The sequence below is a fragment of the Mercenaria mercenaria genome, chromosome 8 (genome assembly GCF_021730395.1).
Source record: "Mercenaria mercenaria strain notata chromosome 8, MADL_Memer_1, whole genome shotgun sequence".
Lineage (NCBI taxonomy): Eukaryota > Metazoa > Mollusca > Bivalvia > Venerida > Veneridae > Mercenaria > Mercenaria mercenaria.
In genome coordinates, this window is record NC_069368.1 from 52,184,225 (window position 1) to 52,196,237 (window position 12,013).

Consider the following 12,013-nt stretch of genomic DNA (forward strand, 5'->3'; position numbering starts at 1 on the left):
ATTTGAAAATATTGTTCATGCTATTATGTGAATCTACTGTCATAATGCAAGCAATGCCGCCTGTGTAACACAATGATAGCTCGCAGGTCAGTTTTCCGTTAATTCATCATTGTGTTTATTTTATCTATTATTGATTTTGGTAGATAATCCTGATAATTCTTACAAATGATACGCATTCTGTTTACATGCGTAGGTCATTGTTGGTATTTACTACTCAAGCAAATTTCGTAACATCGGAGTGTTTTATCCATTACGTTTTGGGCTAAATGACTTTGTTTACTATTATTAGATCAGATATTGCGAAATTCTCAAATGAAATTGATTTGGTCAGCCTTAATTACTTTATTTTTGTTTTCGATGGAATTTTCCATATATTGGCCAGAAATGTTAATTACTTTGTTTACCTGTTCAGCATATTGTTGTTGTTTACAATTTATACAAAATGAATCACCATTGAATGTTTTTATCTATTAGATTTGATCCTAATCATTTTGTTTGTTTCAGTAACAGTCATTTATTTACGAAAATACACATTGGTGATTGATTCTACATCTGTTGTTTACTATTATATGAGTACATAATGGACGTTTTGATTGACATGTTTTGAAATTGCTTTAAATATTTTTGAAATACTTGTAAACATGTTATTGCGTTGTAGTTCGTAAAAACAGGTATAAATACTCAGAGAATTAAGAGAAGATAGGAGAATAGGGAGAGGAGGACTGAGTCAAGAAAAGAGAGGACTGAGTTAAGAATCAGGAAGTCAGAAATGTTTTACAAAAATGGGATCGGATAATTGGCAGTTCGGATTGGTTCAGATCAGCTCGGTTAAGTTCGATTTTTTGGGCTCCGGTTTAAGAGCGGGTTAAAAATAACTGTGGAAGTTTTAGAACTGACTATTATGTTATAGAACTTTTGGACTTAAGAATAAAAATTAATTAAAAGTTTGACGCGGGAAAATACTATTTAAAAAGCTGATGTATTTATACCTGGATCGACTATTAGTATAGTTGTTTTTTCTGTATAACCTTGTAAATAAAACCGAGTGTGAAAAACTGCTGACTTTCTCATCTATGCAACCAGTGGTGGTGTTACATGGATCGTTTCTGGTGCACATGTGACCAGGATTTCAACAGAACATTTTGAACGAACAAAAAATTTGTCGCGGATATCACAACGGAAGTACTTAAAAGAATACAGCTTGAAAACTACATTTGGAAATATTGAAGCATCAATTACAGAACAGAAATTCATACAAAAAATAAAGAATAAAAATGTAACTGTTTTCCTTGGAAAATTATCAGTACATCAATGTCGGATAAAACAACGAAAGACCTGAGGAAAACGAATCTGGTATTCATTACATGGCGAAATATTGTAGCATCAACAATGAATTAAAAGTTCGGAAGCGCAGAATGCTAATAATAAAAAAAAACTGATAAGAAAAATGGAAAAGAACTATATGACAAATACGGAACTACTGTCGGAGCTGACAAACGAATCGCACAGAGAAAGCAAATCGTTATAAAGACGTGCAACAGGGCCGTGCTACAGAAAATAGCGACTGCAGGAACTCAAGTAAATGTTTCTAAGGAGGAAGGGAGATATATAGATTCCAGGAATTCATGTAAAGTAATATCTAAGGAAGGAAAGAAGATGCAGAACTCCAGTAATAAAATGAGGTTAGTGACTGTTCAAATTTATCCTCTTAACCATAACGGTAGCTGTTCGAAATCGTAGAAATTCTCGTAACTGTTATAAGTTAAGTTTCGGTAAAAGTAATAAAAACTCTTTTCTGTGAAATAAGATAGAAATAATGTTTCTGTTCAAAATAAAGTTAAGACACGAAAGTATAATTATTAAAATATATCTAGTATTTTTGACAGATGCAAGTTGAATTAAATAGGATGGCTCGGAATGTTAAAGATTTCTTTTAGTTTTTAAAAAGTTATAGAAGCAGAGATTATTGACAATAAACTTTTTTTACATGAACCAATCACAAAGTTTTTTTTTTTTGTTTTTTTTTGTTGTTGTTGTTTTTTATTTCGGAAATACTAGAAATTGAAAATCAGCTCATCCTTTTTATACAAATTCGAATAACCGATTAAATAAAGAATGTTGATAGATGAAATTATCATTGTGAAATTATCATTGTGCAGCCTATTTTTTAATTCAGGCAGGAATGTAGATGTATATCTTAGCTCAAAGAATGTTGTATAATTCATAGTTAAGATGTGGGTGAGTCTTAAAACGTGGATCATACATGGCATAGGGCATTAATATACTGTAGATATATATGAGACGGAAATAATGTCTTAGAGCGTGAGTAACGCATATATATCATATTTAAGATGTAAAAAGTCTTAAAGCGTGGATAACGTGCTGTATAGAATTTATAGGGAATATGACGTGTGTAACGTCTTCGGAGCAAGTGCAATGCTCAACTATTGGGAATTAGTCGCCAGTAATGCGATTGTTGTAAAAAAATAAATGTAGAGGATTTTGTTCTTTGAGTCAGAGGAATTTAGTGGCTACTTTGCCTGAATTATTAGGGATGAATGTACAAGAACAATAAATATGATGTACATTTAAGATATGAGGCAATTTTAAAACGGGACGGTTTTAAGTTCACAAAACCTTATTTTTTTAGGGAGAAATAAAAAGATGAGTAACTATGTTTAGATTCTGAAGATGATTTCATGAGCTAAATTTTTCAAGGCAGGACATATAAGAAATTTGAATTTAATTAAAGATAATATTCCGAACAGTTACCAGTGGTTTGCAGAGATTCTGAACAGTCCTAACAAATAAAAGGCGATGTAACTTTTAGCAGCAGATGATGTATGGTAAAACATGTTTAAAGCCATCAAAAAAAAAAAAGTTGAAGAAAATCATATGAAAGCTTATATGAATACAACACGGATAGATAACATTGTACCAGCGTAAACAATAATAGCAAATCATCACAGGAAGTACAAACGTCATCCGAAACTAATATGAAATATTCTATGATTAATTCTTGGGAAAAATATGTTGGATTGTGTTCATATCTTGAAAGGAATATACTAGAGACGTGTTTCTTTTTGTAGATGTGTTTTTAGCTCACATGTCACAAAGTGACAATGTGAGCTTTTGTGATCACGCAGCGTCCGTCGTCCGTCGTCCGTGCGTGCGTGCGTCCGTGCGTGCGTGCGTGCGTGCGTAAACTTTTGCTTGTGACCACTCTAGAGGTCACATTTTTCATGGGATCTTTATGAAAGTTGGTCAGAATGTTTATCTTGATGATATCTAGGTCAAGTTCGAAACTGGGTCAACTGCGATCAAAAACTAGGTCAGTAGGTCAAATAATAAAAAAACCTTGTGACCTCTCTAGAGGCCATATTTTTCATGGGATCTGTATGAAAGTTGGTCAGAATGTTTATCTTGATGATATCTAGGTCAAGTTCGAAACTGGGTCAACTGCGATCAAAAACTAGGTCAGTAGGTCAAATAATAAAAAAACCTTGTGACCTCTCTAGAGGCCATATTTTTCATGGGATCTGTATGAAAGTTGGTCAGAATGTTCATCTTGATGATATCTAGGTCAAGTTCGAAACTGGGTCAACTGCGGACAAAAAGTAGGTCAGTAGGTCAAATAATAAAAAAACCTTGTGACCTCTCTAGAGGCCATATTTTTCATGGGATCTTCACGAAAGTTATTCAGAATGTTCATCTTGATGATATCTAGGTCAAGTTCTAAACTGGGTCACGTGCCATCAAAAACTAGGTCAGTAGGTCAAATAATAAAAAAACATTGTGACCTCTCTAGAGGCCATATTTTTCATGGGATCTGTATGAAAGTTGGTCAGAATGTTCATCTTGATGATATCTAGGTCAAGTTCGAAACTGGGTCAACTGCGGTCAAAAACTAGGTCAGTAGGTCTAAAAATAGAAAAACCTTGTGACCTCTCTAGAGGCCATACTTGTGAATGGATCTTCATGAAAATTGGTCAGAATGTTCACCTTGATGATATCTAGGTCAGTTTCGAAACTGGGTCACGTGCCTTCAATAACTAGGTCAGTAGGTCAAATAACAAAAAAACCTTGTGACCTTTCTAGAGGCCATATTTTTCATGGGATCTGTATGAAAATTGGTCAGAATTTTTATCTTGATGATATCTAGGTCAAGTTCGAAACTTGTTCAACTGCGGTCAAAAACTAGGTCAGTAGGTCTAAAAATAGAAAAACCTTGTGACCTCTCTAGAGGCCATACTTTTCAACGGATCTTCATGAAAATAAGTCAGAATGTTCACCTTGATGATATCTAGGTCTTGTTCGAAACTTGGTCACGTGTTTTTAATAACTAGGTCAGTAGGTCAAATAACTAAAAAGCCTTGTGACCTCTCTAGAGGCCATATTTTTCATGGGAACTATATGAAAATTGGTCTGAATGTTCATCTTGATGATATCTAGGTCAGGTTTGAAACTGGGTCAACTGCGGTCAAAAACTAGGTCAGTAGGTCTAAAAATAGAAAAACCTTGTGACCTCTCTAGAGGCCATACTTTTGAATGGATCTTCATGAAAATTGGTCAGAATGTTCACCTTGATGATATCTAGGTCTTGTTCGAAACTGGGTCACGTGCCTTCAATAACTAAGTCAGTAGGTCAAATAATAAAAAATCTTGTGACCTCTCTAGAGGCCATATTTTTCAGTGGATCTTCATGAAAATTGGTTAGAATTTTTATCTTGATGATATCTAGATCAGATTCAACACTGGGTCACATGAGCTCAAAAACTAGGTCACAATATCAAATAATAGAAAAAAACGACATCATACTCGGTTTAAAACTGGGTCATGTGGGGACAGGTGAGCGATTCAGGACCATCATGGTCCTCTTGTTTTTTTATCTTATAGAAGTGTTCCCTTATAGACGTGTGATTTTATTCTTATTGACGTGCTACCTTTTAATAGACGTGTATTTTTTATCTTATAGACATGTTCCCTTTTACAGACGTGAATCCTCAATTTTATGTGTTTGAATTTGATTGTTATAGCTTTAGCAAAATGAAAACGTCAATAGCAACCGTGACATGAAACGATAGCAACGGAGACTTGTAAAATGCAGCCGGATGAAAAATGGAACTGGACAAAAAAAAAATGATGCCGTGAATAATATTTTGTCATGTCTGTACTTTAAATGTTTTTGAAGAAATGTATAAAAAAAAATATACTACATAACATTTGCTTTGCAAATATGTAGAGTGAGGTAAACAAGTAACAGGTTATATATTTCGCTTGGTTATCAAAATTGTTGAAAAGGCAGTATCTTTGAATATAGGTGCATAAGTAAAGTTTTCATAAAAATAGTGGGCGTTATATACAACTGAAAACAGTGTCTGAGATAACAGCTTGATAGTTTACTTCTGATGCTCCATAATATATTTATCAAAATTATCTATAATAGGTGAATGCAAACGTTCGATAACATCTGAGAATCTTCATTACTATGAATATTCTCGATTGATTAGGATAGTGATGTAACACAATGATAGCTCGCAGGTCAGTTTTCCGTTAATTCATCATTGTGTTTATTTTATCTATTATTGATTTTGGTAGATAATCCTGATAATTCTTACAAATGATACGCATTCTGTTTACATGCGTAGGTCATTGTTGGTATTTACTACTCAAGCAAATTTCGTAACATCGGAGTGTTTTATCCATTACGTTTTGGGCTAAATGACTTTGTTTACTATTATTAGATCAGATATTGCGAAATTCTCAAATGAAATTGATTTGGTCAGCCTTAATTACTTTATTTTTGTTTTCGATGGAATTTTCATATATTGGCCAGAAATGTTAATTACTTTGTTTACCTGTTCAGCATATTGTTGTTGTTTACAATTTATACAAAATGAATCACCATTGAATGTTTTATCTATTAGATTTGATCCTAATCATTTTGTTTGTTTCAGTAACAGTCATTTATTTACGAAAATACACATTGGTGATTGATTCTACATCTGTTGTTTACTATTATATGAGTACATAATGGACGTTTTGATTGACATGTTTTGAAATTGCTTTAAATATTTTGAAATACTTGTAAACATGTTATTGCGTTGTAGTTCGTAAAAACAGGTATAAATACTCAGAGAATTAAGAGAAGATAGGAGAATAGGGAGAGGAGGACTGAGTCAAGAAAAGAGAGGACTGAGTTAAGAATCAGGAAGTTAGAAATGTTTTACAAAAATGGGATCGGATAATTGGCAGTTCGGATCGGTTCAGATCAGCTCGGTTAAGTTCGATTTTTTGGGCTCCGGTTTAAGAGCGGGTTAAAAATAACTGTGGAAGTTTTAGAACTGACTATTATGTTATAGAACTTTTGGACTTAAGAATAAAAATTAATTAAAAGTTTGACGCGGGAAAATACTATTTAAAAAGCTGATGTATTTATACCTGGATCGACTATTAGTATAGTTGTTTTTTCTGTATAACCTTGTAAATAAAACCGAGTGTGAAAAACTGCTGACTTTCTCAATCTATGCAACCAGTGGTGGTGTTACACCTGTCTTTTTAAAGTATTTCACGCGATTATCCGAAAAGAAGTCGGCTACGTGTAATATGTGTGGAGAGAAACTTACTTACGGGAGGGCTAGATCCATGTAAAAATAAGTAAAACCTATATAAATTATATGTAAATGAAGACAATTATCAAATATTTTATGTTTAAAAGATGAACAAGCGATGAGAACGATTAGTCAATCTTAATTCGTGAATATCTGAATTACTTCCGGTGTAAACAAAAGTAGAATTACCTTAATGCAAATCGCTGCTAAGGGTACGATAACTTCATAAGATTTTTAGTTGATTGTTGATCATTTGATGACCGAATATTCGACTATTCGTTCGGAAGGTTGACCGAATATTCGAATACCAAAATTGCTATTCGTTGCCATCCCTAGTTTTGGTTGATTGACATTAGTTATATTACAGGCAAAGTTAGAAACCAAACTAAGCTCCCTTTACAAAGATCTCATTCATCTTCATTCTATCATGGAGACTGAAATCAACAATGACTCAGCATATTTATGGACTTCCTGTCATGTGACCACTGCTGCCAGAGAGAGGCTGATGACCCAGGTTCTGAAGTCATGTGCTTTAATGAAAGACTGTAGCTCAGATCTGCTGGATTTGTCAGTCTTGTATCCAAGTGCACCCTGGGTAAGTGCATCTGCATGTTAAGTGATTTAAAGTTGAAGTGTACATTCTAATTTTGTTCTTGTAAAACACCTTAAATATAAGCCTCTGTCATTCCAGTTTAACTCCAGATAAGTGTGTATGTGCATGCAGGCATGCTCACACCACTACAAGTACTTGAGAGGATATTCATCTGTTAAGGTTGTGGACCCATAATTGCCGTTTCTATATTATTTTTAGACAGTTTGACATTCTTTAGGTACAAATACAGTTTGATTTGCACATGACTTTCTGTAAAAGTCAGAGAATACCAAAAATGCATACAGAGAATATGAAATTTGCAAGTTATAATTATGGGTCCACTTTATGTTAAAACTATTTAGATTGTTTATTTGTTAGACGCACAGATTATTCTGTTTCATTTTAGCCACCACTAAAGAGATGTGCTCTTAAGGAAATAACAGCAGAACGAGTTTTGGGTTGTATGTCATCTAGGTCAAGGTCAAGGTCAGAAGACGTGAATCGGCTGATACAAGCTCTAGTGAAAGCATTCAACTACAAAGTTTATATGCTTCAAAATAAGGTATTGCCCTTTTTTTAGCAGACTTGAGCACAAACTGTTTTGGGTGAAATATTGTGATCTCTCAGTTTCCAAGCATCCTTGCTTCCATCATCCATATGTCAGTCTGTTCACTTTTCTTTAAAAGATGCATCTGAAATTGCTTGTCTGGCTTTGAAATAATTTTATTTGATCAGATTCATCAGTTATGTATAGAAACTTTAAAATCTTACAGTCGGAAACCACTGACCCAATTACAAAATACAGAAATGTTTCTTGTATGACCGATTACCAATATTGTTCAAAAAAAGGGGCGGGACTAGTTTTATCTGTATGGTTATACTTTAAACATTTAAAATATTTTTAATCTGCCGCTTTTTTTCAATGAAATTTGAAAATGAAATGTTTCTTGTATGTCTGACTCTCAAAATTGTGCAAACTATTGCATTTCATTGAAGAAAAGAACATGGCCACCAGGGAGTGGAACTATTTTTCTCTAGTATATATATTGATTGAAGTATTGAAAGTCTTCTCTATTGAAACTGCTGACCAGATTTCAAAATAATTTTGTGTGAATGTTCCTTTGGCATGTATTCAAGTTGTCACATTTTGTCAAAAGACACGGCAGTCATGGGCAGGGCTTTTTTCCTTTTATTTGTATATTGCACAATGGTCTAGATAATTTCTTGGGTGAACCTCTATCAGCTATGTTGATTTGTCTAAGAACAGTGTCATTAAGATGCTTCAAGAGTTATGAAACTTGTTCAAGCAGTCTAGAGCCATCATGGCCGGCTTTTTGTGAGGGCACTTAGGTTTGCACTTGTCCATTTGTCTGCACATACAGGAGAATTGTTAATTGAGAACAATAGGTAACAGTAAAGCATCATTCATTTAATTTTATGTGGTTAAATTCTTTTATATGGCTAAAATGAACGAAGGGAAGAAGAAAAGTGTGGCCAAATAACAACCCTCCTGTGAGGATGTCTAGATGTTCGTCCACCAGACATTTGTGTCTCGCATATCTCAAAAAGTATTTTACCAAGTTGTATGAATATTAGTCAGCACATGAAGTTGTGCTTCAGCAGTTTAGTTTGGAAATTCACATAGCAGGAGCTGTATAGAAATGTCTGTTAAACTTAGAGCTCATAGCTTATGTAGTTGTTAGAATATCAGATGGTACCTTAGGTCATTTATCAAATGATGAAACGTGTTATAATTACTTTACAGAACAAATGTTTGAGAGAAGAAGTGAAATATCACCAGAGAGTATACAACCTACAGCTGAAGTATACAGCATCATTGTTTCAAGCTATACGGTAGTTTAGTAGCATTAATTAGATTCAGTGTATGATTGCAGTATCTTTCATGTGCGAAATAAAAGTGAAAGATATTTTTATGCCTCCGGCATCTACTAATGCGGGAGGCATATAGTGATTGTCCTGTCCGTCCGTTCGTTCGTCCGTCCGTACGAGGTTAACCAGATGGGACCGTTTCGTCTAGCATCAATACCCCTTACTAGAATGACTTGCTCCTAATGCAGATGTAACCTGTGACCATTCCTCATCTTCAGACATTACCTGACCTCAATTTGACCTTAACCTTGAACTTGACCTCATTTTGGACTTAGGTTGCTTTGTATCGACAAGGATGCCACCGGGGGCATCAAGCGTTTATTGAACACAGCTTCTTGTTATCTTATATGTGACACAAACACAGTAAACTTTTAGCTCCACTATTCGAAGAATAAGGAGGACTGTTGTTCTTGTGTTGGCATTGATGTTGCCAATGCTGTTGCATTCAGTGTTAAGGTTTTATGGCTAGCTTTTCAGTTTCACTTTATATTGTTAACTACTGCCTCCATCATCAAACTTCACTTTTGGTCTTGCTAGACTCCAGATTATACACTTATGCCCCCTAGCACAGGCTTAAGTTGAACTCTAGTCTACATAATTTTTTTTATCAGTGAATTTTTCACTGTGACAATCTTGACACTTATTTCACTAATATTCCAATAGTTTACTGAAAAACATAATAAAACTGTCATTCTATTGTTTCCTTCTTCATTTGCCAATAGCCATTTTAAAAAAAGTGTTCCTCAGTTTCTTTGTTCTCTGTTAGTAATTAAGCCTTTTGGTGAAAGATAAGTAACATTTGGTATGAGTCATTTAACTGTTGAGGAAGTCATTTGGCTTATGGAGGGAAGATGGTTCAGGTGCCTAAAATAATACTTTGAGGAGCACTTCGGCTCTTCCTTAAAATCACAATATGACCTACAACCATATTGGTATGAAATTAAACCAAACAAAAATCCTCTTGGTTTAAGCCTGCGGTTTCTAAGCTTTAAACATTTCCCAAGCTTCCCAAGTTTGAGTTTAAACTTACAGATTCCAAGCTTTTCCAGTTTAAGTTTAAACTTACAGCTTCTTTGCTTCCTCAGTTTGGGTACTTACAGTTATTTGGGGTTTTAAGTTAAAGTTTCTTAGCTTGATCTAGCTGTTGTGCTTATTTTGAAATATAAAATGTTAATCTGACTTTGTGTATTGTTACATCCTTTTTGTGACAATTTGTATTTATGCAAGTACAATGTATTTATGCATTTGCAGAGAGGCCTATACAAGTTTTGAAGAAACTAGTAATGACTTGATAGTAAAACCAGTAAATGGTAAGTTGTCTTCAAAATTTGTATTATGCAGATCTGCACAAATTTGATTCACCTATTTAATAATCAGTTTTTTGTCAGTTTCTTTTGAAAAATAGTAAAGAACTGAAGGGATGGTTTCATAAAAATTTTTAGTTTATATATAAGTATCTGGATTGGATTTGAATTTATAAATTTTCTGAAATCCATTTTATCTGGTATTCTTCATTCTAAATATCTAAGTTTTGACTCCTGTTTGTTGTTGAATTCTTAGAAAAATCTGGACATATAAGCCTACAAGTTACTGGATCACACTGTATTTAATACTTATTACTCATGTTCAGAATTACTAGCAAATGAATGCAGTTTCTAAGACTTCCAAAAAAAAAATGACCCTTTTATTTCAGTGGTGCTTGAAGCGTACATGGATCTGAATCAGTCGGCATCGGAGGTGTCTCTGAAAACTTTTATACAGACATTTAAAGACCAGGTTCCTCAGGTATGCTTTGAGATCAGGTCCCATGTTCAGGAAATAATAGTGGTCTCAACAGAGTTTGATATTGAAACTTTATTTGAGCCGTGCCATGAGAAAACCAACATAGTGGGTTCGCGACCAGCATGGATCCAGACCAGCCTGCGCATCTGCGCAGTCTGGTCAGGATCCATGCTGTTTGCTTTTAAAGCCTACTGCAATTAGAGAAACCGTTAGCGAACAGCATGGATCCTGACCAGACTGCGCGGATGCGCAGGCTGGTCTGGATCCATGCTGGTCGCAAAGCCACTATGTTGGTTTTCCCATAGCATGGCTCATTTGTCCCTTGTATCTAAATTGTGTGTTAAATTAATTAAATTAAATGATAAGTTTATGACTATTGGTAGGTGACTATTCAGTGCTGATGGTCAGCTCAATTGGAATTTAATTTTGAAGTAGAATTTGCTACTAAAATTTCAATCTATCTCTACTGTGACTGACAAATGCCAGAATAGGGGATATCAGGACCAGCTATTTTTAGATTTACTATACAAAGTATATGAAGAGCTATCATATTCAGTCGCATCATTGGAAAATAAAGTAACTGCTTTTTGTAGGCTTTTTGAACTGTTCATCATATCCAATTTAATGGGGGATTACATTTCACTGAATGCTTGTTACTCAGTGGATTTGATTCAGACATAAAAAGTTGCTCCATATCATCACCCATAACATTTATTACACTAACAGCTCTTGTTGTATAACTAGTAAACTAAATAAAGTCATTTTTCTGAACGTCGGGAGTCATTTAGGAAAGTTTTCAGTGAATTCTGTTCAAATGAAGGTAGACAATGTGTTCTCTATGAATACAGTCATTTGTCTGAACCTCATTTTCATGTAGACAAGTAGTCATTCACTTATGTTACACAGGAATCTTGAAAAATCTGAAATAATTTATGAATATGGATTAATAGTTTAAATACAAAATGTACTTACAAACTTCATTTTCTGCAATTTCTAGTATCTCTTGCTACCTAAGTACAAACAGTAAAGTTCTGGCGTATGTCATTCATTCATAATAAAGTTAATGTAACAGTTGTACAGAATACATTTCAGAAATTTGATAAGACAGTGTCGTGCATGAAAGTTGAATATCATTCTA

General features: G+C 34.2%; 1 protein-coding gene across 2 annotated transcripts in view; it reads left to right on the forward strand.

Annotated features, from left to right (window-relative positions):
- LOC123566343 (girdin-like) overlaps positions 1-12,013 on the forward strand; it is a 30,839-nt gene that overhangs the window by 15,276 nt on the left and 3,550 nt on the right. For both annotated transcript variants that reach the window (XM_045360329.2, XM_045360330.2), the window contains exons 8-12: positions 6,979-7,206; positions 7,610-7,765; positions 8,969-9,057; positions 10,345-10,403; positions 10,787-10,878. In XM_045360329.2, the coding sequence (XP_045216264.2) occupies positions 6,979-7,206; positions 7,610-7,765; positions 8,969-9,057; positions 10,345-10,403; positions 10,787-10,878 (624 nt within the window). The remainder of the gene's footprint in view (positions 1-6,978; positions 7,207-7,609; positions 7,766-8,968; positions 9,058-10,344; positions 10,404-10,786; positions 10,879-12,013) is intronic.